This window comes from Xenopus laevis, chromosome 1L (assembly GCF_017654675.1).
Source record: "Xenopus laevis strain J_2021 chromosome 1L, Xenopus_laevis_v10.1, whole genome shotgun sequence".
NCBI classification, from domain to species: Eukaryota; Metazoa; Chordata; class Amphibia; order Anura; family Pipidae; genus Xenopus; species Xenopus laevis.
Window position 1 is genome coordinate 46,512,085 of NC_054371.1, and position 23,427 is coordinate 46,535,511.

General features: G+C 37.2%; 1 protein-coding gene across 9 annotated transcripts in view; it reads left to right on the top strand.

Annotated features, from left to right (window-relative positions):
• The window catches only part of LOC108698663 (sorbin and SH3 domain-containing protein 2), a 164,802-nt gene that overhangs the window by 111,210 nt on the left and 30,165 nt on the right, over positions 1–23,427 (top strand). For 5 of the 9 annotated variants that reach the window (XM_041589046.1, XM_041589047.1, XM_041589051.1 and 2 more), the window contains 7 exons: positions 5,426–5,492; positions 7,938–7,982; positions 8,874–9,072; positions 10,113–10,227; positions 15,339–15,422; positions 19,762–19,818; positions 23,262–23,311. In XM_041589046.1, coding sequence (XP_041444980.1) covers positions 5,426–5,492; positions 7,938–7,982; positions 8,874–9,072; positions 10,113–10,227; positions 15,339–15,422; positions 19,762–19,818; positions 23,262–23,311 — 617 coding nt within the window. The remainder of the gene's footprint in view (positions 1–5,425; positions 5,493–7,937; positions 7,983–8,873; positions 9,073–10,112; positions 10,228–15,338; positions 15,423–19,761; positions 19,819–23,261; positions 23,312–23,427) is intronic. The other 4 variants (XM_041589050.1, XM_041589052.1, XM_041589049.1 and 1 more) reach the window with 1 other exon arrangement.

Below are 23,427 nucleotides of genomic sequence, written 5' to 3' on the forward strand. Positions count from 1 at the left end.
TGGAATTTAAAAAAAAAGTTAAATAACGCATGTACATTGCAAAGGTTCTTAGACTAGCATCCTCATCAATTTTACATTCGCTTATTTTAAAGGTTTACTTATCCTTTAACAATGTAATTGCAGATTGCAAGGTTTCTTTCCAAATTTATAATTCAGATACCTTTCAGATCTGAAACAAGCAAGTGTTTCACTAATACTCTGTTCTGCACTGACACGCTGAATAAGCCCCTTTAAGCTGGTCTCTATTAAAATACAAAACTGAACAATAACTGCCTGAGAGAATAAAACATATGTAGCACTGGCAGCCAGAAAAGAAAAAAAAGATTGGCAAATGCTAATTTCTAGCCTATGTGCCAAGTTTGTTGCAGTGCTTGTTATGACTGCCAGATTATTCATTTTGCCTCAAGGCATTCTATTTTATTTTATTAGTTAATAGCATTAAAGGTCCCTTATAATTTGTATAATTTTTACAAGGTTTGTTCTGTTTATTCACCATAATACAGGTAATAATAAAATAATACAATTATATAAGTAATAGAATAAGGCTCGGATGTATTTCTTGTTTGTTAAAACAACAATTAACAAATGAAGGCATACAGGGGTATATTTATCAAAGAGTGAAGTTAATAGTGAAGTTCCGCCAATAGAGTGAAATTCCGTCACTCCCCATTCATTTCTATGGGATTTTTAAAGGCATATTTATCAAAGGGTGAACTTTCACCCATTGATAAATCCCATAGAAATGAATTGAGAGCTGCAGCATTTCACTCTAGTGGCGGAACTTCATTCTTTGATAAATTTACCCCATAGGGCTTTAGCATGAGTGATAGGTGGCTCTCCAGTTGTTAATGATTATAAGCAGCTTCTGATAGCGACATGTTCTCAAGGGATTCTAAGAATTGTAACTCAACATCATCTTCTGATCCTTTTTTTTAGTAGACTAAGGGGGTTATTTGGTAAAGTTCAAATGCCAAAACTTGAAAAATTCAAGTTTTTTTTTTACTTTAAAATCCAAAATTTTAGTGGAAATTGTTTTTCCTTGCGAGATGAATAATACTCTGAGTATAATACCCAAGGTATATAAGTCAATGGGAACGGTCCCTATCTTATTTGGAAGTTTCTGTAGTCTGTGCTGGAATTAACTCGAAAATCCAACTATTTCAGGATTTTCGGGAAAAATCGGAAAAATTCGGGCTTTTGGGAAAACGCCTGAAAAAATCAAGCGATTCGGGAAAAAAATTCTGAAGAATCGTATGATTCGAATTTTCACTCAATTTTATCGAGTTTTAACCAAATCCGATAAAATCAACTTTTTAAATAATAAATAAGGTCAAATTGTGGATTCTAGTTTAATCAGACTTTTTTTTAATAAAATAATCAGAATTTTTTTTGTCAAATTTTGATAAATAATCAAATCTGGTTACAAACAATCAATGGGCTTGGCCTATTTCTGCCAGATTGACACGCATCAGGTCTCCTAGGTTAAAGACAGTTTGTCATCTCCCCAAATTGGTTATTTTGGCAAATGAGTTCAGATGATGATTGCATATGATAACAGGTCACATGGAGGAATTCAAAGTATACAGAGGTCAGCGCTAAATGAAGGTCATGGGAAAAAAATAAGATGAAAAAGGGAAAAATAGGGAATTTTATAGTGTAGTAATTCCTTATGGCGTTGTAGTCCACAACCTCTTAGATTCCCAAATATAACAGGTGCAATTACCCTTTAAAATTCACCACGTGTAGGTGTTGGATGGGTACTTACAAATGTTTTAAAATAATATGTGCACATCAAAAGTTTGCAGAAATGAAGCTGTAAAATATTCTCTCTTTAAATTTTTCTCTTTTAAATTTTTTTAAAATTTTACATTTTCAATCAAAAATGATTTTAAATGGCAGAATACTGTCTGTTATTTATGTTATTTTAAAACTTGTTTAAAGCTTGTTTTATAACAGTATATTTCCATAGACTTTTCTAGGCCTAACATACTTTTCCTTTCAGATTATTTTCTCTTTTCTAGCATTCCCACTAAGCTTTATATAGGTATTTAATGTTATGTACAAATGAATCTAAACACCATTCTTTGTATTATATTTAGCTTTTAGATAACTGAACTTTTCCTCATCAGCCATTGATTGGCTCAACTGGTGCCTCCAGTAATTGTATTGTATGTTTGTGTTGCTGGGCAGAAGTAAAACTATGAATAAGATAATTAGAAGACAAATCAAACTCATCTCTGTGTAGTCTGACCTTGTGTTTGGGGCACCTTGCTGATTAGACTTGTTGGCACCAAGGTCGTTCACTTAGCAATTTGTTAAAATCTCATTTGATCAATTTCCTCACCTTGGTATAATTATAAAGAATGTGTGACAGAAACAATTGTGGGTTAATCGGGTTCACCCTGCCATCCCTTATTTGTTTTGTTGAGTTAAAGGCTCTCATGTGAAATAGATAGAGACTCCCATGAATGCAGGACGGAATCTTCTCTCTTAATTTAGTAGGGCGAGACACTGTGAGTATCGTGTCAATATGACATATTTAGCACCCTTTATTAAAATAGTACTGACAAGGGACATTCAAAATGAGATAAGAATATAAATGTGCCGGAGGATGTCCAAAGCAACAGAGCTATATGAGCAATATGAACTTAATGAATAGGGCATGTACTGAACATACTGTTTGCCTCTTGTGTTTATTAAGAAATGTCAATGGTTTCTGTTATTTCAATCTTGTCAATAGAACACCTATGATAGTTACTGGACTGACTCCCTGCTGATGCGCTTTCAGCTGCTTGTCCCGATTTTGACAGCTCAACCTGTAATCCCAGATTTTTTTACTGAAATATCCTTAGGGTTGCCACCCGGCAACTTTGCAGTGCCAAGAGACTTTTGATTATGGGGCACTAAATTTAAGCATGTCATGTATTAAAAGAATAGAGTCAGTATAGTGGCAACTGAGCCCTTTTATTTATGGGTGTGCTCATGAAACTGCTCAAAATTCTGGTCTTTCACATAGCTGATGTCTGGCTAATTACTCATTGAAATCTAATAAGTATGTATAAGGATCTAATTGCAGACAAAGCTGTACAACGCCTGTATGTGGCAGGACCAGCTGCACTGACTATGCTTGATAACCTTCACCATAATTGAGGGCTTGTTCCAGTAATTAATGCAAATGACAAAAGTGTGGCCTTTCAGACAGGGAACTGTTATTTTACTGTGACCATCTTTGTAGCAGGTATCTATTAAGGCAATGACAAGAAAAAAGAAATCAGAAATGCTGCCTCAAAGTTGAATGCTAATAAACTGAATTTTGTTAGACAATACTTGGAATAGACTTAGTGCCGGTGGGTAATACAATAAAATACGTTATAATATTATCATGATCTTTTGTTTCAGACATGGCCCCTTGATTCATGTTTGTTACATAATTTTAATCGTTTTGCATGCATGAGACTGTGCTCTTTATAAATCATTGTATAGCACGGTCTTTTTTGGCACTTAATAAATAAAGTAGAATGAAAATGTCAGAATAGGTCTGTGTTTCTGTATCTGTACAATGAAATACTCATTTGTTCCATAGCAAAAGAGTTTGCAGTTACAACTGTGTTATTGAAAACCAGTAGTTCAGGCTTCTGCATTTAGTGATACCTATGACCCTGGGGGAATTCATGGGCATTTTCAGCTGTAAGTATTTGCTGAGTGCTTGTTCGTTTATTATAGAGCGCAATTTACAGTTATGGGAAGTGCAGAAATCCAAGCAGTGCCTTGCGTTTGTAAATGCAAGCTGCTATGCACATTATTGTTGCCCTGCTGCAAATGTGGCATTGCCTTGATGGCTTGCTAGCTGGAATGGTAGAAATACACTGGCACACACGGCAATTCAAACAGGGAAATCCCTTGTGTCTTTATTTGCAGAAAAGCAACGTTTCGGGGTAGTACCCCTTTGTCAAGCATGCTTGATGCTTGACAAAGGGGTACTACCCCGAAACGTTGCTTTTCTGCAAATAAAGACACAAGGGATTTCCCTGTTTGAATTGCCGTGTGTGCCAGTGTATTTCTACCATTTGACCTTGGGGAGGGTGCCGATCCCTCCAGCATTGAGCACCTGGCTATCCTGACTGAAGGCCTGGGTGTGCGAGCCGACATTTCTATCTTGCTAGCTGGAATGGCCCAGAGAGGGTCATTTTCTCCAGGCATTGATGCAGATGCATTTCAGGAGAAAAACTGATCTCATGATATCTCTCATGATAACTCATGAGGATATATTTTTTAGTTTTTAGGGCTGCTAGGTCCTAGTACCCTGCACCCATGCGAGCGCAACCCCCCTGCTCACACGCTGGAGCACTGGGAATTACATGTACAGGAGTACGTGTCCCTGGTGCTCCTTAGGAGCTACCCCTAAAAACTTGTCGCCCTAGGTCCGGGCCTTTGTGGCCTCACCACCTGATTTTTTGCATTAGATTGAATCTGCCCAATTATATATTATATAAACCTTGCTGTAAAATTAATTATTTCATTATCTTATATTCCAAGAATTAATAAAAATAGCTAGCTGGAAATAACTAGAGAATTTGGGTCCAGAGCAAAACATCCAGGAAATGTTACAAGCACATTGCACAAACAAAATTATTCACAAATAACAGAATCTGTCAAGTCAAAGAGCATACTACCAGTCTGCAGTTCAATTCCAGTCTGGACTGCCCATAATGTATTTCCATGTTGGGGTATTGGCGGGTGGTCCATCTTTTCTACCACCTCTTCATATCCAGATCCCTACCCTTTGATTCCCATGTTGGCACGTTTGTTTCATGTTAGGAGTCAGTTGTGTGTGTGTAGGAAATTTATTGAAATGTATTTTATATTTATTGGTTACTGGTATGGGTTGGGTGTGGGTACAATGAATGAAACCCAAGTTGCTCTGTCCTGAATAGAATGGTTTATCATGTTGAGTAACAATGGCTTCTGTGATATTCTTTTCAAAATATAATTATTTGTTTTGTGTGTAGCGCACATTAGTGTTCACAATACTCTGTGAAGTAATTAAAAGAAAATAATGTTTAAGCGAAGAAACTGATGATATCTAATTGCACTGAACAAACATAACAGGATGAAATGCATTTGGGATTGTGGTTCAACAGGTTGGATAAGTTATTGTAGCATTGTGCCAGGGAAACATTTCAATGTGTCTTTATCTAACACACCCAATACCAAGATCATAGACATTGGCTGAAGAAATGACAGATAGATAGATAGATAGATAGATAGATAGATGTATTTATTCAGAGAGAATTCATTATCAATGACTGATGATCTTTCAGTTTTCCTCAGTTTGTTGGTATGGCATATATTTCTAAATGATCTACACACAATGAACAAATTTAACTTTTGTCATCATTTATTGACGGTGTTCCTTCTTCACCAGACGGTTGACCGACCAAAGGATTGGTACAAGACCATGTTCAAACAGATTCACATGGTTCATAAACCAGGTATGTCTACAGTCACTCCCTAAGAAATGAGACTTGACCTTTGTTAAATTGCATGAGCTTGTTTAAGTATTTCTGTTTTTGTTAAATGTTTTTATTTTTTATATTCATAGTTATCTAAAACAAAAAGGATTAGTGCTATGTTATGGCATAAGATACAACTACGTTATTATTACTTGAGTGCTGAAAACATAATCATCCTAGCAAAATTGCTCCACTGGGGAAAAGTGTAATGCTGGCCATAGATGCAAAGATCCGATCATTCAAATCATCGAACGATCGGACTTCCCCATCTCCCGACCTGCCACTAACCATTCCGATCAAATAAAGTAGCAAAAGAACAGATCAGCCAATGTTCTGCCCCTGACAACAATCGTATGAAAGTTATGTGTTATGTTTTGGGTAGCCAAGGATGAGTTGAGTGTAACAGTGCTTTATTAGCAGAGACTCGTGCAGCCATTATACAACAGTAACTTTCACTTTTAAGCTGACAGGAAGTATGCACAGTATAAGTCTGAGCACAGTGACATCTACAGGCCATCTGCACAAACACCACATTATGTCAAAGCTGGTGACAGTCTCCTACTGAAAATCGTATGATGGCAATACATGCAGAGAAAATATTGGCTCCCGACAGAAATCTTTTAACCTGGCCGACTGACCAAATGACCGATCTCGCAGGACAAAAAATGTCGGGACTCTGAAAACACGATCCGAAAATCGTATGAATCCTCGATTCGTATGATCGGATCTTTCCATCTATGGCCAGCTTTAGATCACCTGTTCTTATCCATTATCATAGTACGGTCCTTTAGTGAGAATGTTCATTGTATTGTTTACAAGATGAGAAAAGTAATCAGATAGGAGTAACACACCAAAAATCAAAGAAAGGTGTTCATTTTATAGGGTGCCTCCTCAAAACACCCACATGGTAATTTAAAAAAGGAAGACAGAGAAATGCATTCATGAAAAAAACGTTTATTGTGGTTAAAATATGATGGCACAATTTTATACCCAACACATTCAACACTCACTTTGTCAAAGCTCTTTAGCTGCAATATAGTGTTGTACAAGAATTGATTGTTCCCATCTGCCTTTTAAAACATTCAATTAGGACATGGCTGAAGACAACTACATTCTCTAAACCTGTGTTATATCATCAGTTATGGTCCCATTGTGTCTGTAGTTAAAAGCACCCCTGTCTTATACTATAAACCAGGGATCCCCCAACCTTTTGAACATTCAGAATTAAAAGGAGTTGGGGAGCAACACATGCATGAAAAATGTTCTTGGGCTGCCAAATAAGTGGTCTGATTGGTCATGTGGTAGCCCCTATGTGGATTGTCAACCTACATTGAGGCTGTGTTTGGCAGTACATCGGGTTTTTATGCAGTCAAAACTTGCCTCCAAACCAGAAATTCAAAAATAAGCACCTGCTTTGAGGCCACTGGGAGCAACATCCAAGAGGTTGGAGAGCAACATGTTGCTCATAAACTACTGGTTGGGGATCACTGCTATAAACCAGTGCTATCCAACTTCTGTGGTACACTACCAAGAGCCAGTGGTGTTACAACTGTGAACAATACAGGGGGAATTACATGTGGGAACAACAATGGATTTTATAGTCTGAATTTGAGGTGTAAACAATGTAGGGGCCAGTTAATCTCTGTAGTTATACCTGTTAATGCTTACACATGGTAAGCAGTCACAGCAGGCAGACTCATGTGGGGGCCACACAAGGGGGAGTCGCAGGTCACCAGTTGGACAGCACTGCCATAAACCATAAAGCACTGAGACTCGTGGGATTCTCATAATTACAAAATATTTGAAAGCTTAGTGACAGTAAAGCTCCGTCATATTTATTATCATAGCCATTACCTTAACACCACCCACAAGGCTAAAATATCCATTTTAATTAAGCTGAAAAAACCAACCTCGACAATTCCACCAATTAAGTTTGCTTACTGAATTAGTGAAAGACAGTCCGGGGAAATCATGTTTTACTATAGCAATGCATTTAGTATAGTTAGAGTGAATTCTTCAATTGAAAATTAAATACAGTAAACTCTTCTTAGAGATTAAACATTATCACCATAAAAAATATAAAACCCGGCTTCTATTCAGCGTTTTGGGGAGTTGGAAATCATAGATCATTAGTCCAAGAGGCTTGAAAATTTTGCCAGCAATTGGGGTCTGTCTGCATATGTAGCTGTGTCTTGTAGCTGGCTTCTTTTCTAGAACCTGCAGCATAAGAATGTGTGATTATGACAAGGACAAGTATAAAGCAAGGAGAACAAATGGGCATGCCATCACTCACAGGGTAGATGAGCCATAACAGGGAGTGAATCATGAAGCATAAAGGGGAAGGTTAAACTCATATGTCTTACTTTTTTGTTGCAAGATGACATGTTGCTTTATTAAAGGGAATTATCTTGTTTGATTTTGCAGACAATGACATGGATTTTCCTAGCACAGCCTATGCATATAATACAGGTAGGTTATTGTTTTATTTGTTGACATTTTACAGGCAAATGTAGAGAGAGGCAAACCATTCTTGGCACAGTGACTTCCATGAATATAAAATAATAATCTCATTCTTTACCATTTTCTTTGTTCTTCGTCCTGTTTATTTTCATATAGCCATGTACGTGTTTTTTCATATTTAAGGCCTGTATTTAGAGTTGATTTTAGACCTTTTGAATTCTGTGCTTCCTATTGTAGTCAAACAAGGTCAGTGATGCATAAAATAGTAGCTTTAAGCAATCCTTGTTGTGATTTGGGCTCCCATTTCTAATTTGCCCCACTGGTTTGGAACCTCTGCACAAGGGGACTGAATGCAGAATTTTCTCTTCCTTAATTTTAGCCAGGTTTTAGGAACCTGCATTTTCATTCCTGTCTAGCCTCCATATTTCTCAGAATATCAGTCAACAACCTTCCTTATTACTGCTGCATTTTTGTTATTTTAATGCACATATAAAAACCCAAGAGGATGTGGTCTGGTGGTCCAGATTATGTGGTTTGATGTTGGAAGTAGCCAGTCAGCAGCAATTAGCAGGGAGCCCCCCCCCCCGTTTGTATATAGGCTGGACAGAAAGATAACAAAACCAGCAAAGTGATCAACCAGTGCATGACACAATTCAACAGAAACATGTTACAGTGGCCATTTAATATTTAACATTGTAGATAAAATATAGACTAAGTAGGAATAGCCTGGAAACCATAAAGAGAGCAGTAGTAGGACAGGGCTTCATGACCAAGATATTTTTATCCCCCAATTGTGGATTATAGCTCAGGGAGTGAAATAATACATTGAAATTCCATATTTGTTATCATATGCAAACATGATTACTGACCAGATTTGTGTATGTTTATTTGCAACAATAGATAATTACAGTGCAACTCTTCCGACGTTTTCACATCCTGCTGCGAAGACACATACATACCGGCCTCTCTCTAAAAGTGTCTCAGACAATGGCACTGATGTATTCCGAGAGTCGTCCCCTCTTCCTCCTCCTCCTCCTCCTGTTCCTGTGCCTCCTCCAGCTGTGCCTCATAGACCACGGGAACAATCCTCTCTTGATAAGTATGCATCATGAAACCTTAGATCCATTTCTGAAAAACCTGTGTTTTATTCAGAGTGTGTTACTGCAGTATTGTTCTGGCTGAATTGCTCTTACCACCTATTACATACTGTAAGTTGTATTATAGTTACATTTATTTGTTTTTTATTTAAGTGCTGCTATGAGCAATGTTAATTCTACAAAATGGGTGGCAGTCTTTGGGGTTGGACTTACTTTGCTCATTGCCCATGATCTAGAAGGTATCTGAAAAACATCTTCAAATATCATTGAAGTAAAGCTCCCGTGGTGGGTCATCTCTTATTTTAAATATGTCTTGTTGTAAGGCTAAACCAAAAATGTAAAATAATATCTATTATCAGATTTATGAAGAAATTCCAGTGTGTCGAAAAGTTTTATTCTTATGTAGGGCCGACTTCATGATAATTTACAATATGCTTAGTTAGAGGTATAAATGACAAACAAAACCGTGTTTTGCATCTCAAGCTAATAGAACAGCAAGAGCAAGCTTTCCAGTCCAAGCATCAGTCATTTATTGGTCAGTGGCCAAAGACTATAGATTTCCAAGATGATGATACATTGAGACTTAGATGGTGATGAATGGGTTTAATACGTTCTCCCACAACTTGGCACATATAGAGCTTTATCTTCCACTCTCCATCTACTGTATCTTTTATCTGCCCTTTATGTCTTCTGGACATTTACATTTTAAATAATGCACCTGTAATAGATGTATTTATTTTCATAACAATTTCAGTTTGCTAAATATTATTAGGTATGCTTGCTTTTGCTTTTCATACATTTTTTTCTCACATGTTACTGACGCCTTTGAAATTGTAAATGTCATTCAGTAAGCAGCATTTCATATTAGCAGCTTTGTCCTTTTTTCCCTCTAGATAATAATTCTTGGCACAACATTGGAAGTAATTGGTGGGGTCCCGACCCACAGTTTCGGAAATTAAGTTGGGAATGGCTTGTAACTAAGCACACTGCCGCAGAAAGACAATAATCTTGTTTTTAATGTAAGAATTGTCTTTTAATATAGGAATGAATGGGAACCACCTGACAGAAAAGTAGATACCCGCATGTTTCGCTCTGAACCAAGAAGCATCTTTGAATATGAGCCTGGAAAATCATCTATCCTTGAACATGAGCGGCCGGTAAGAACTGAGCATGATCTGAAACAGCACTCATTCCATAAAACGGAGCACATACTTTAGTTTGTAGCACATTATATCTACTACAGACAAAAAGACTGAACTACCTTTTTACATAAATGAGCCCTTTGGCATCTGTACAGGTTGCTATGCAAGGCTGTAGGGTTTTGCCTAGAACAGAACAGAAATGAGGACTCACACAGGCCTATTTTTTGGATATCAAATTGGTTGGGCCAAAGGTCCAATGATCGGACTGAATGAACTGTTTAAATCACTGCATATTAGATATGTGTGTATGTCGATCTCATACGTATATATTTAGGGCACCATAAGCTGTTTTTAATCTATTAGCTTGACTGTGATTACATCAGTGTGACTTTGTGAAGAAAAAGTGATGTGGTGACCCCATACAAAAAGTAATGGTTTGACACTTTGTCATGATGAAAAAACTTTTAGCCTGGTCCTTATGTGCAGGTTTGTTTTAGCGAACAAGGATGTCAAATGCATGCCTAGCTGTCTCTATACACCTTTTTATATTGTATAAAATGTAGGATCAAATTATATTTGACTTCACATGAGGTATTTCAATTATTTGACCTTACTAGTCTTAATTATGTATGAACAGAAGCATAATACATGTATATAGGAAAGCCCAGTGGACTGACAAACACAAAGGGATCCTTAAAAGACAATTGATTTTGTTGGCCCAGTGATTCCTATTTTTAGTAATTGTGAAATAACCAGTAGTATTTAACTATAGAGGCCAAATAGTCTTCTGTCTCACCTTGCTTATTAAGGTTGTTTAGTCCATCTATGAGCATTGCAGTATACTGTATATCCTACTATGAACTCTGTTTGGTATAGTTAGTTTATAAAGTGTTTAACTGCAGATGCAGCGTAATGCAATAATGCTCTTAACCTCTAAAGAAAGCAAGAGACACCAGACAACTGAAAGTCTTCATTTGATTTTTATAAGTTCAAAGTTCATTCTCATGATTGCATAGAGAAGCTGTTCAACAGGGGAGGAAAAAAAAAGGATCAAGCTGTCAGACACTACAACTTCCACTATTATCTGTTTCTTCAGTAATATAACCCTTCCAGTCTTTTTCATTAATTACTTTATTTTCTTGTCTCATAATTGTTCTACACTCCCCTATACTTTTCCCTTCCCATGCGTGCTAATCTTCCCCCAGAAACAAACCAATGTTATATATCCAGCTATGCAGCCACTTATTGAAAAAGGTCCACTATATCCTGGACTAAATAGCAATTCTATTTTAGTCCAATCTAAATTGTATGTGCAGTTCAGTAGTATTGTGCATATGGTAGGTTGTCATTTATTAGGAACTTGTTTAATATTTTTATGAATATGTATGAGGCATAAATGGTAATATTAGCTTGGCCTCAAGTGGACACAATAACATAACTAGATGTTGCAAGCCCCACAGCAAATAAATTTTAGGGCCCCAACATATCCAGAGGTTGTCCTGGTTTACCAATATATGTTGAAATTGCTTTTTATTTGGGCCTCATGGGGCCCCCTATACCTCTTGGGCTCTCCTGCAGCCACAGGGTCTGATTCCTTTGTAGTTACGCTCATGTAGTTAATGCTCATGTAGTTGTCTTTATGGGGATCCCTTTAAATTATATTTTTTTAAGATGAACAAAAAAAATGTAAATACATTTTCATGCATATACTTTTACAGAGATTTTATTTGAAAATTATGTTTAGATTTGTTAAAATATGCAATAATTATGCCTGACTTTTTTATTGCTCTTCGAGATAGATGAAGTTTTTCTGAACTGCAAATCAAATTCAGAAAGAATGAGCGCCATTTTAGAGAGTTAAAAGGGCAATCTTTATGCCTGGATATCTAACATGAGTATCTGTATTAAACTGTGACTTACAATAATTCTGCACCTTAGGATTCCAAGCAGGCCTTTACTTAGGATTCATCTTAATATAGTTTTTCTGTGTTTTTGAAAAATATACTCGTACGACAACAAATCATACAGAAGACAAATATAATAGTCTTAAAAAAAAATGAAAGTTCCCTGGCTTCACATTGGCTATTTTATGTTTTAACCTAAACAAGGTTTTCGTTCTGACCTTAAGAGTCTACTGTGTATTCTGGAGTGTAAAAAATCTCAAGTATTGTCCTTTTAAAAAACTCCCTGGTTTCAGAATGTTTAATCGGAAGTTGAGCTTGGGTATTGACAGCATCATTCTGATACACTGGGCACCATCAATTCAAATACACCAAACTTCTTACACTCTGCTTAGGTCACATATGTTGTCATCAGTTTATTTGACTGAGATGTAAAAATAAGTATGGAGGGAACTTTGTTTCACACTGTATGCATCTGACGTGATGTTGCGACTTTCTAAAGTGAGATTAGCGGGTTGGCATCTATTTTATCTAATAAACATACTTTTTCTAGGTTACTGTCTTACATTTCAAATCCCCAAAAGGTAATGGGGTGCATAGACAGCTGAGAAATGGTGCAGTCCACATTTGGGTGGTTTTTAAAATAGGATAGCCAAAAGACCATAGTCACTTTGTATAAGTTGAAGGGTTAAAATCTAAGCTAGGTGAAAGGTGTGCTATCGTTATGAATAAGCAGCCTTAAATGTTTCCATTACTAAAGAAATGTCTGATGCCAACCTGCGGTTTATTTTTCATTCCAATTTCAGCTGATGTGGGAAACTCCATAATTAAAGGTACAGCACAGCAGGTGTGGTTTGTTTAAAAGTTGAGAATAACCTGGGAGTTTTGCCAAGCCATGTTTGCTCTACAGCCCGTGCATAAACAGCTGACTGTATTTTTCTTCTAAAAGCAAATATATGAAAATATAAATGACATAAACACTGAATTGAAAAGAAAAATATATAAATGACATGTCTGAGATTTCCCAAGAGTCTCTGTAGTTTTTAACTGGAAGTGAGTGGCGTGGGAGTATAGTCTTGTCCCACAGACTAAATTATATATAGCACCAGTAGGGCTGCGATATGGATAATTCTAATGTAGGTAATCCGTTCCTGGAATTCTGTGATGCCAAATTGCAGGAATTTTGGCCTTTGTGCTGCTGTGGGCATCTATCTATAGAGAGTATGCAAGCAATTGCCTTAGCCCAGAGTTGCACAGAGATGTCATTGTATCCAATTAATTTGCTTCGAATGATGCCCCATTAATCATCCTGCAGAATCAAGGCAAGCACAGGGAAAAACAGACATTTCCTTCATGTAAGAAGAAATTGTTCTTAGGCTTTAAGTACCATTAGTCAACAAAATGTTTTGTTTGTGTTTTCCTGCACCTTATTTATTCAAAACATCAACCACTTAAGAGGCCAAGAAATATTTGACAGTAAGATAAATAACTTCTTCGTATTGTATATATCAGTTTGCTTTTTGGTAACAGCATTAAATCTACTAAATTCTGGCAGGCCTTGCAAGGCTGTAAGTGCCCAATCTGTACTGTGTATCAGTGGGACAGAAGGCAATGTTATTTGAACATCTGAAAGGCACAATCACATTGTCCATCTTGGCATTTGTGAAAGATCAGTGTATATTGGTGCATTTGGGTCAGGCTATACAAAGGTGGTACATGGTTTTTGTATAGAATCATTCTAATATATTCATACGTGTGCTTGGTTTCCTATAGGCTTACTTAATTCTTAGGCTTCTTGTGTTGCAAGTGTTTGTGTGTCTTGCAAGTGACCTAGGTACACATACATTCATTTAAAATCAGGCATTAGGGTTCTCCACTAATATGTGTTTGAATTGAGAGCATCATACTAAGATAAATCCTGGTAATAACAGCCTTGGAATTCAGAAGGTACAAATCTCTATGGCTAAAATTATACAAATAAAAAGGTGTGGCTTATTGGAACAGAATGGCAAAGGCATGTGAGTCCATATTGGTCTGCGCTTTGGTGCAGTGGGTGGTGGTTACAGACCCAGAGAGGGCAGCAGACATATTTCCAGGACTCCGCTGTACTGCATTGCTTTATTACAACTCATTTGTTTGAGGCTTTCATTTGTCTGAGAAATACTTGTTTCCCTAATGAGTTCTATTGGATTTTAATTGGCTTTGTTTCCAAGCTTTGCTGTATACAATAATTACATTATTGACCCATTGTAATTATGTAGAATTTCTTTAATTTGACTCTTATCTCCCCATGTTGATCTGAAAACAGCACAGAGCAGGGTTTTTTCAGACCTTTTATTCTAGTCTGGAAACTATAGTGTCATTTTGTGCACCTCATACACCGGTTTAGCCCATTCATCAGTAGGCAAAATGAGCCAATAACATACTGATTAGAATAATGGTGCTTTTTGGTAATTAGGGATACACATAATCCACAATTTTAGGTTTCAGCTGAATACCCAATCCACTAGAAATCATTCACTGAATCCCAACATGAATCCGAAGCCTTCTTTGCATGTACAAATTAGCAACTTTTTAAAAAAACCACAGCTTCAGTTGTCCAGTGATCTAAGCTATGTAACATTTATGGTTCACATTTGAATCTACCAGACACTCAGGATTTGGCTGAATCTGAAGCCTGAAAAAAAAGTTTAGATTTTGCCCAGGACCCAAACTGAATTTTGATTTGGTATATCCCAATTGGTAACTGGGTGCCTGCTTTATCTTGGATGAGAAGCCTGTGAAATAGATAACATTCAGTAGAAACTGTTTGATGGAATGGGACGTGTTCCTCCTGATGCTAGCCTGGTTTTAGAGTATGGCATAGGGGTTATTTACCCTGGGCCCCCAGCATTACATGGTGCTTTAGAAAGAAATATGTTGATAAAAGTCATTGCTATATTTTGTAAAAGTTGTTATATAACCTTTGACTCTCCAGTTGTTGTGCTCAATTTTTAGTATTCCAACGGCATATAAGAAAGCTGTAGTTCATCTGGAGTGCAGCAGATAGATCTCCCTGCTTTATGACATCTACCTCCTTATTATTTCCCCCCCCCCATGAGCAAACCTGTTAATAATCTTATTTCCCCATACTGTTCTTTTTTGTTTTGTTTTGTTTATTACTTGTAATCTCCACCTCTTTCTTAGCAAATCTTTTCCTTCCCTCCTCCTTCCCTCCTGCTACAGAATGGGCGCATTAATCCAGATGAGATAGATTTAGAAAATGAGCCATGGTACAAATTCTTTTCAGAGCTGGAATTTGGAAGGCCGGTAAGTGAGGTTAGGTACTAATGCTTACAGTAGGCGGCAGGAAAAGCTAACCTCAAAGAGGTAATGACATGCATTTTATGTAGCACCCCATTGCACATTAACTGCCACCACGTGCTACAGTAGCTTGCTTGTGACTCAGAACCATCAAATCATTATCCTGATCTGAAGGGTAATGGATTCATTTATTATGGCAGAGTCTAGGTACTCAGCCTCAACATAGAACAATACAATTTCTTATATAAAGGCCTAAATTATGCAACCCTAACTGCTCCCATCCAAATGTTTAGACAATACAGCTCCCAAAGATCTACAAGCTGCATGGGATTGCTGAGGGCTAAATCAGCATGTGAGAAGGGCTTCTATTTTCTTGCAGTGGTTTTGAAATTATTTGGGTTCATAATTCTCTTTCTAGTTCAGCATTTAGGCTGAGCCCCCATTTACATTGTAACAATATTAGTCACTTTAAGTTTGCAGTAATATCTAGGACAACCTAAATCTTATCCACCTTAACCTTCACTGAGCTGTCCATCCATAGCTTTGGGCAACGGTGACCAGACCTTTTTTAGTCCAAGCTCTCTTGGAGGTTTAGCATTTGTTCAGGGCCCTTGAACCAAAAAACACTGGTATATCATTTAGACATAATTGCAAGAATATCTAGCACATATTTCACTCTGTTAGCCCCTCTGTTTAGGAAACAACATCCTTAGGGGCCTATTGAAAAATATTTACTCTAAACTGTGAAATACTTGCATAAATGGAAACAAGACAAGATGGCTTTCATTTTATTTTCAGCCCTTCTTTTGTTGCATTAAAGAGCAGATCTGGAGAATCCAAAAAATTGATCAGTTTTGAGATATATTAAAACTTTGACTGTCAGGAAATCTTTTAAAAAAATCACCATATTTATCATAGAATATCAGTGTGAGATTGTCTGAATTTATTTGACTGCTTTAAGCGCTCAAGCACAATGGAGCTGAACTGGCCCTAAGTATATTTAAATGCACGATCTGCACATGAACCCCAAACCTGCATGAGAGTTTTTTTTCCAACATGGCACTCATAATATAGATGGAGATGATTGTGTCCCATAAAAGTATGTCCGGAAGGACAAGTAACCCACCTTAATTGCGAATGAAGCAAAGGTTCAGCTGTGATTGTCACATCCACAAGGGAAGTCACACGACTAATAAAAACTGGCCAGTCAGATCTAGTGGACTATTACAATTCAATTAATATATCCATGCCAAAGAAAAGCATATTGTTAATAATACCACATTTTTACTTATTCTTGGTAAGGAAAGGGTAGTTCCAAAACACATTTATCACAATGATAGCTGTTTCATTTCAGCAAATTCCAGAGTAGGTCTTTGTGTATTTATTGGCATTGTTCAGTTATCTGGGTAATTATACACACTCCCTTCATTCCATTATAGATCAGGAGATTAAAAACAAACAGATTCATGCAATTTGCTTAGGTCAGGAAAGCTACAAAGTAGCTAGCATCTTGTTTTACCATGTGCAGGTACTGTTTCATCCAATAAGAAATGGTGAAGATAAACAATTAATAATTGTCATAGCTATGGAAAAACTACTGGTTGCAGTTCACTTTTTTCACTTATTTTCACTTCAAATTGCAATTCTTCCCATTCTTTCATTTTTTTTTTCCCCAAAAATGCATGTTGTCCTGCAAATTGGTGTTTTTTCACACAAAAAAAGAGTTGACCAGCTTGATGGCAAAAAAAATTATTATACTGTAAGGGTAATATTTATTTAGTCCAGGGGCAGGGTTAAAAGAAAAGTGTCAAAACAGTGAATTTCCTTAGATTGCATTCAATTACTGATAATGAGCATCATGGTGTTCATGGTACAAGTGAGCAATGGATCGTGCAAGGCCCCAGCCCGTATGCTTTTGGAGCATACATATGCTTTTCATAGTGCCTGGTGTCGTAAGCTCAGTGATTTCCATTCAATATGATGGAAAGTCACATGTGCCAGTTGCTGGCATTTCCTAAGAAACGTTACATGTGCCATTTTCTTATGGCATGTAAAAAGGAAGCTAAAGATAGTAAAGTATGTAAACGGCAATTGTTTGCTTGGGTGAACTATAGTAGCACTTGCAATTCTCAATACCTTACTTTTGATCTGGTATGGAAGCTCTCAACCTGCTGTTAGCTGAGTGAAACCTCCAGTCATACAGATATACAGTATATATTGCTTTATGTACAGAATGTACAGATAGATTTTCCGTAGTGCCACATGTTAATTGCTATGTTACATTTTAATTTCCTTATTTGTTTATATATCACACTAATACAGGAACTATATTGTAGACCAGGCAAAGACTGTTATATAAGGCTCATTGCAAGTATTATAGAGAAAATCAATCTTTGCTATTATGGCATAAGCTTTGCAAAATACAAAATTAATTTAGGCTGATACAGGAGGAAAGACGCCTACATGCCCACCCCTCATGGATACAGTTCTGCAGATACAGTTCTACAGAAAGTGCAGGTCATTGTGCTCCAGAATGGGTCAGAATGCAAGGTACAGTAAATGTGGTGGTATTCTCCTGATTTTTGCACTCTGAACCCTGTCAATAAGGGATAGACAGATCCTCTGATTTGTTACTATGGGTTACCAGACTACGGGTAAAGTGTGATTGAGGGCTCTGCATATTTGTTCTTTTTGTATGGTTCCGACTAGCTCCAGTAACTGATACTATAGTGGTCAGCTTCTGTTTCTGTGTTTCTTTTGTGTGAAAAATCTTTTGATTTGCCAGGTGGTTCCGAGAAATTATTTCCATCTTTATTTATGGATAAACCTAGGATTAGGCAGAATCATAGTTCAGACTATCTATATATCTATCTGCCATGGCACTTGTATTTTGCACTTTAGCTCTTCAGTCAAACAGTCTTTTGTTCTAAATAGTCCTTACTGCTTTGTCTGCATAGAGGAATTGTTGTTTTTGTTATTGATAGTGCTCACTTTAGACAACTACCCTTTAAAAATGTATTTCCAGGTGTACTGGTTAAGGCACTCGTTTATTGTTTTATATCTAAAATGTAGCATTGCTCCAGTGCTCATATGAGATACAGTTATAATGGGGAGGGTCCAGAGAAGGGCAACTAAGCTGGTCCATGGTATGGAAAGTCTCAGTTATGAAAAGAGATTGGCCAAGTTGGGGTTGTTTGCACACATAATAACCGCTCAAATGCTTTATTTACAGTAGGTCCTTCCAGCTGACCCATTCCTAGTAGAAGAAAGGAGGTTCCATCTAAGTATTCAGAAAGGGTTCTTTACAGTGAGAGCTGTGAAGTTTTGGAATTCTCTCCCTGAATCAGTCGTACTGGCTGATACATTAGATAGCTTTAAGAAGGGGATGGCTTTTTAGCAAGTGAGAAAATACAGTGTTATTGAAAATAGCTCTTCGTACAAAGTTGATCCAGGGACTGGCCATCTCGAAGTCAGGAAGTAGTTTTTCCCCCTCTGAGGCAAATTAGAGAGGCTTCAGATTTGAAGGGGTTGCTTTCCTCTGGATCAACTAGCAGGTAGGCAGGTTATATATAGACAGAAAAGGTTGAACTAGATGGACATGTCTTTTTTTTTAACCTAACTTACTATGTTAAGATGAAGAAGAGGTAACAGTCAAGCAGTGGTCAGCGATGACCTTTCTAGGTTCAAAGACGCACAAATTAATGTTTAGGATGAGAAAATCACATGGTTACATTAATTTTAGTAATAACTTGAGCCTGCTCACATGAAACTGCAGTCTGAATTGAGAAGAGGTGTCCAAGGTACTTTTATTTTCCTATATAAATGTTTTAAAGCAAGTTTCAAACAGTCTGGGTCTCTAGGTCCCAGTAGAAGTACACAGATAGTTTCATCAGTAGATAAGCTAATATAATTCACATTACACTGGGGGCTGTCAATGGAGACTGGTGCTCATACCTACTTATACAGTACATCTTCATCAGGAACCTTTGTCACTATCACTTTAGTCTCACTGCTACATCACGTGTGTTTGCTTAACTGAGCGCAGTTTGATGCACTGAATGACTTTGCTGTTGCACTATTGTATAAATAAATGAAGAATGCCAATTGCGTGTTTTATGCTTTTGTATGGTTTGCATGGCAACATTTCATATACCAGCCGCTAACACTACTTTAAAAAATACCACTGTAGTTACATTTCTTAACAATGTACAAAAGATAGGCCTTGAATATCACAGTCATTATACTAATGTGTAGCATTCTTCATTTGTCCTGTAATGTTCTTTTCTCATTATTATTCTCCATGTCATCTCCTCACCTCTTCATTTCATTCTGTGTCTGTCACCAGCCTCCTAAAAAGATATTGGATTGTTATCAAGAGAGCCCCCCTCGTGTGCCTACTGAGGTAAATGGAATTTTATGTTTTGCTTGCATGGTTTGAGTGCACAGGAGAAAGGAGTAAATAGTGTGTTCCACGGCAAGGGTAGTCAGACTTTTTATTGTTAACCAAGCCCTGGAACCAGCCCCTAGTTTGTTAGCTGTTACCAAAAATCAATCCCAGTACTGTAACATAGGCCCTAGAGCAGGGATGTAGTGTGTGTGGCCATTAAACTGGCATTGTCTTATATGTCCCATTATCATCTACCTACGTCTTGAACACAGAAATGCTTCATAACTTGAAACAAATACAGCCACGATGAGAGTGGTGATATTAATGGGATGGATCTCTAATTCTACTTTCCTGACCCAGTTACAAACATTTTTGAATATAACATATAAATGTATATTTCTGCCCAGCACCTGCTTGCTAAATACCGTGTATTGTTTTTAGGCACAAAACATATATTTTGATGAGTCTCCTTAATAGGAGAAGGTAGTGACTTTAACATTACCTGCTGGCCATCATTTGTTGCCTCCCATAGTGAGCCACAGGCTTTTCATCTGTTACTAAACGATATCATTCAATGGCATAGAAATTGCAGCTGTGTTCTTCAGCTTCCATTCTCAGAAGGCTTTTTTCTTCTTCCAGCAAAGAGTGGAAATTGACAGATTGGCTGCTCCAGAATTAAGTAATCTGCATAAACTAAATTAACAATGGTGCAATAGTTTAACTGGAAAATAAAAGTTGTAGGGCATATTGTAGGATTTTGCTGACAAATAGGCTTTGTACTGTATATAAACATTTTTTTATAAAAGAAAATCACAATTTCCTGCAGTTTACTCCAGTATTGTTCTGCAATAGACAAGTACTTGGTGAGTGCATGTCACAATACTGATTATAAGTGGGATGATGCTATAGCTAAAACAACGATAGAATGGTGTTAGCATCACGGCTGTGCATTATAGCACAAAAATAAGAGCATGAGTACTTGGCATTCTGGAATCTTGGACTGTTTCTATTAGAAATATACCTTGTTCTATAGTGGTTGAGATCACAGGGCAGATATGGAACCACGATCTGAGAAAAAACCTTCCATTCCTTTTGGAGTCCTATTGAGCAATCTAAATGTCCTGCTCCTGTGTAAGGAATGAAACTACAGGAATGTGTGAGGGGAAAGGAGTAGTGGAGGAGAGATGCTGGATTAGAGGAGGAGAGACCATGGAATTGGGGGTACGGTAATAGAGAAGACATAGAAGTAAATGGGTTACATATGATATGTACAAATCAGTTCACCAAATACATTTGACCGAGGATGCCTACAAGGGACAATTCATGACTGCCAGACAAGAAATTATACATTCTAAGTGCAATAGTACACAATCTATTTGTCTATGTGTCAATTGTGCTGCATTGTAATGAATTAAGGTTGATGACTACTACTTCCAAGATTGGTATTTACTTATCCTTCGTATAGATTTGTCCTAACTGAATCTGCAAATATATATCATATATTCACTGTGTGTGGTACAGGAAACCATGTACGGTAAATGGGCCAAAATTGAATGGTCAGCAAGGTTGCCCAAACAACAAGGTCACAAAAATGCCATCATTTGTCTTATTTTAGATAGCTAGAGAAGTTAGTAGCAGCAATGCTTAAAAACCACAATGTCACAAAGAAGCCATTATCTATGTCTTATGGCTGGTTAGGTATAAGTTTGTTTTTGTCCTATAGGCAAGTTGTGCATTATACATTTATTGTCCATTCAAACATTTATTTAATGTTTAGTTGCTCCATAGGTAGGTGTCTCTGCTGTCTGCCCCCTAGTTCTGGCCCTAGTTTTTTGAAGATGAATAACCTGGTAGAATGCATGTTGGTTCTCTAAGTAACAGCAACCACAAATCCCTGCCCGTGGCTAAAAGTGAACTTAAACTGTATCTGTCATCTTCTGGAGAGAGCTACTTTTACCACACATACAGTGTATACACAGTGCTCAGTATCTTTATCCATTGGATTGTAATAAAACATTTTACCCATTTTTAGAACAAAGATGTGGAAAATATGATACACATTATGGTCAGTATGAGCTGCAAATTGTGTCTAATTCGAGCTGTGATCTTGGCAGCAAGTAAAGCCTTGGGTTTAAAAAAGGTTGTTGTCACCTGATGATGGATTCCACTTAACAAGTACAAACTATTTAAGAACAGCATTCCATATCTGTTAGCAGTGATCATCCACACATTCTCAGAGAGGAATGAACTGCTTAATAAAGCTGTTTATTAGACAAAGAATAGTACTGTCAATTATTGAGCTTCTGGCTGGCATCTCTACCCTTCATTAAAGTTCCTGAGTGGTTTGTGCATGTCCTCTGCCATAATGAGTGCCCGAAAAAAATGATTCAAAACTTACGGACTTTTCAGAATGGTCTACTGACTTCTTTCTACAACATTATGATTTTATGATAATCTGAACTCCTAATGATACCTTACATTAAAAACAATCAATTCATGTCCGTTTTCCTTATGTATGAGTAGGGTCAAATCATACTAATCCTGATTGGATGAGAGGTGGTGGACACTGGCACTTCCTGCTTGGCCAATGACTTCTTTCTTTAACGGGAGACATTGAAAGTGATGGCAGACTGCAGTCTTGATGAACTGGTTGATGTCTAATATCAATATGTTTGTGAAACAGGTCACCTACCCCAAGTGTTGGGGACCTTTTCCTCTGGCGATTAGTCATTTCTGATTGTGATATTACTATAATAGAGGAAGTGGAGTCTGATGAAACCTTTCTCAGTAGGAGAAAATACTTCAATGTAGGTAAGGCTTGCTAGTGTGAGGACTACTTCTTATAATAGCTCACTCTAAGAGTCAGGCTTAGGGCAGATATTTAAGCAGCCAGAAGCTCCACTGAGGACAACATAAGGATCAGGGATAGAGAGGTCAACACAGGCCTTCAGGATGAGTACTAAAGCTGACTGAAATATATATTCTGCCTTTGCCCATGTTATCAGGAAAGTGAATACAATGGATGCTCTATGAAGACAATTTACTGTGTACCATCCTGAATATTTGTCAAATCTATTAGTAGTAGTACACACAAGTAGTACACACACAAAGCTATAGATCTGACATAAAGCACTGTACGTGGGTCTGACGTGCTGGAGCAATCAAGCACAAAGATTCTGTATTCCTTCACACATAAACAACATTGTTATTGGGCACAGAAAATGTTAAATCTGAGCATAGTGGTTCAGTTACAAAGAAATAATGGAATATGTAGATAACTTTATATTGACTGTCATTTACTTCACATCATCTCTTGAGACTGATATTAATGAATGATTCCATTCTCTTTATATTAACTGAAATTATGTGGGAAATTCCTAGGATTCAGAATTTGGTACAACACACATTAAATCATTATATTTTTATCTTATGTATATATTATTAATTTTGTTTTTTAGACCTCATTGTACCAGCCTTCAATAGAGAAAGGAATAGAGAGACCTTCCAGGTAACAGATGATGCACTTTTCATTTCTCGGAGACGTTTAATTGCAAATGGCTAGATCTGATACCCTGTATACCCTCTATCACCACATTCACACCTGCAGTCAACTTTGGCCCTTGA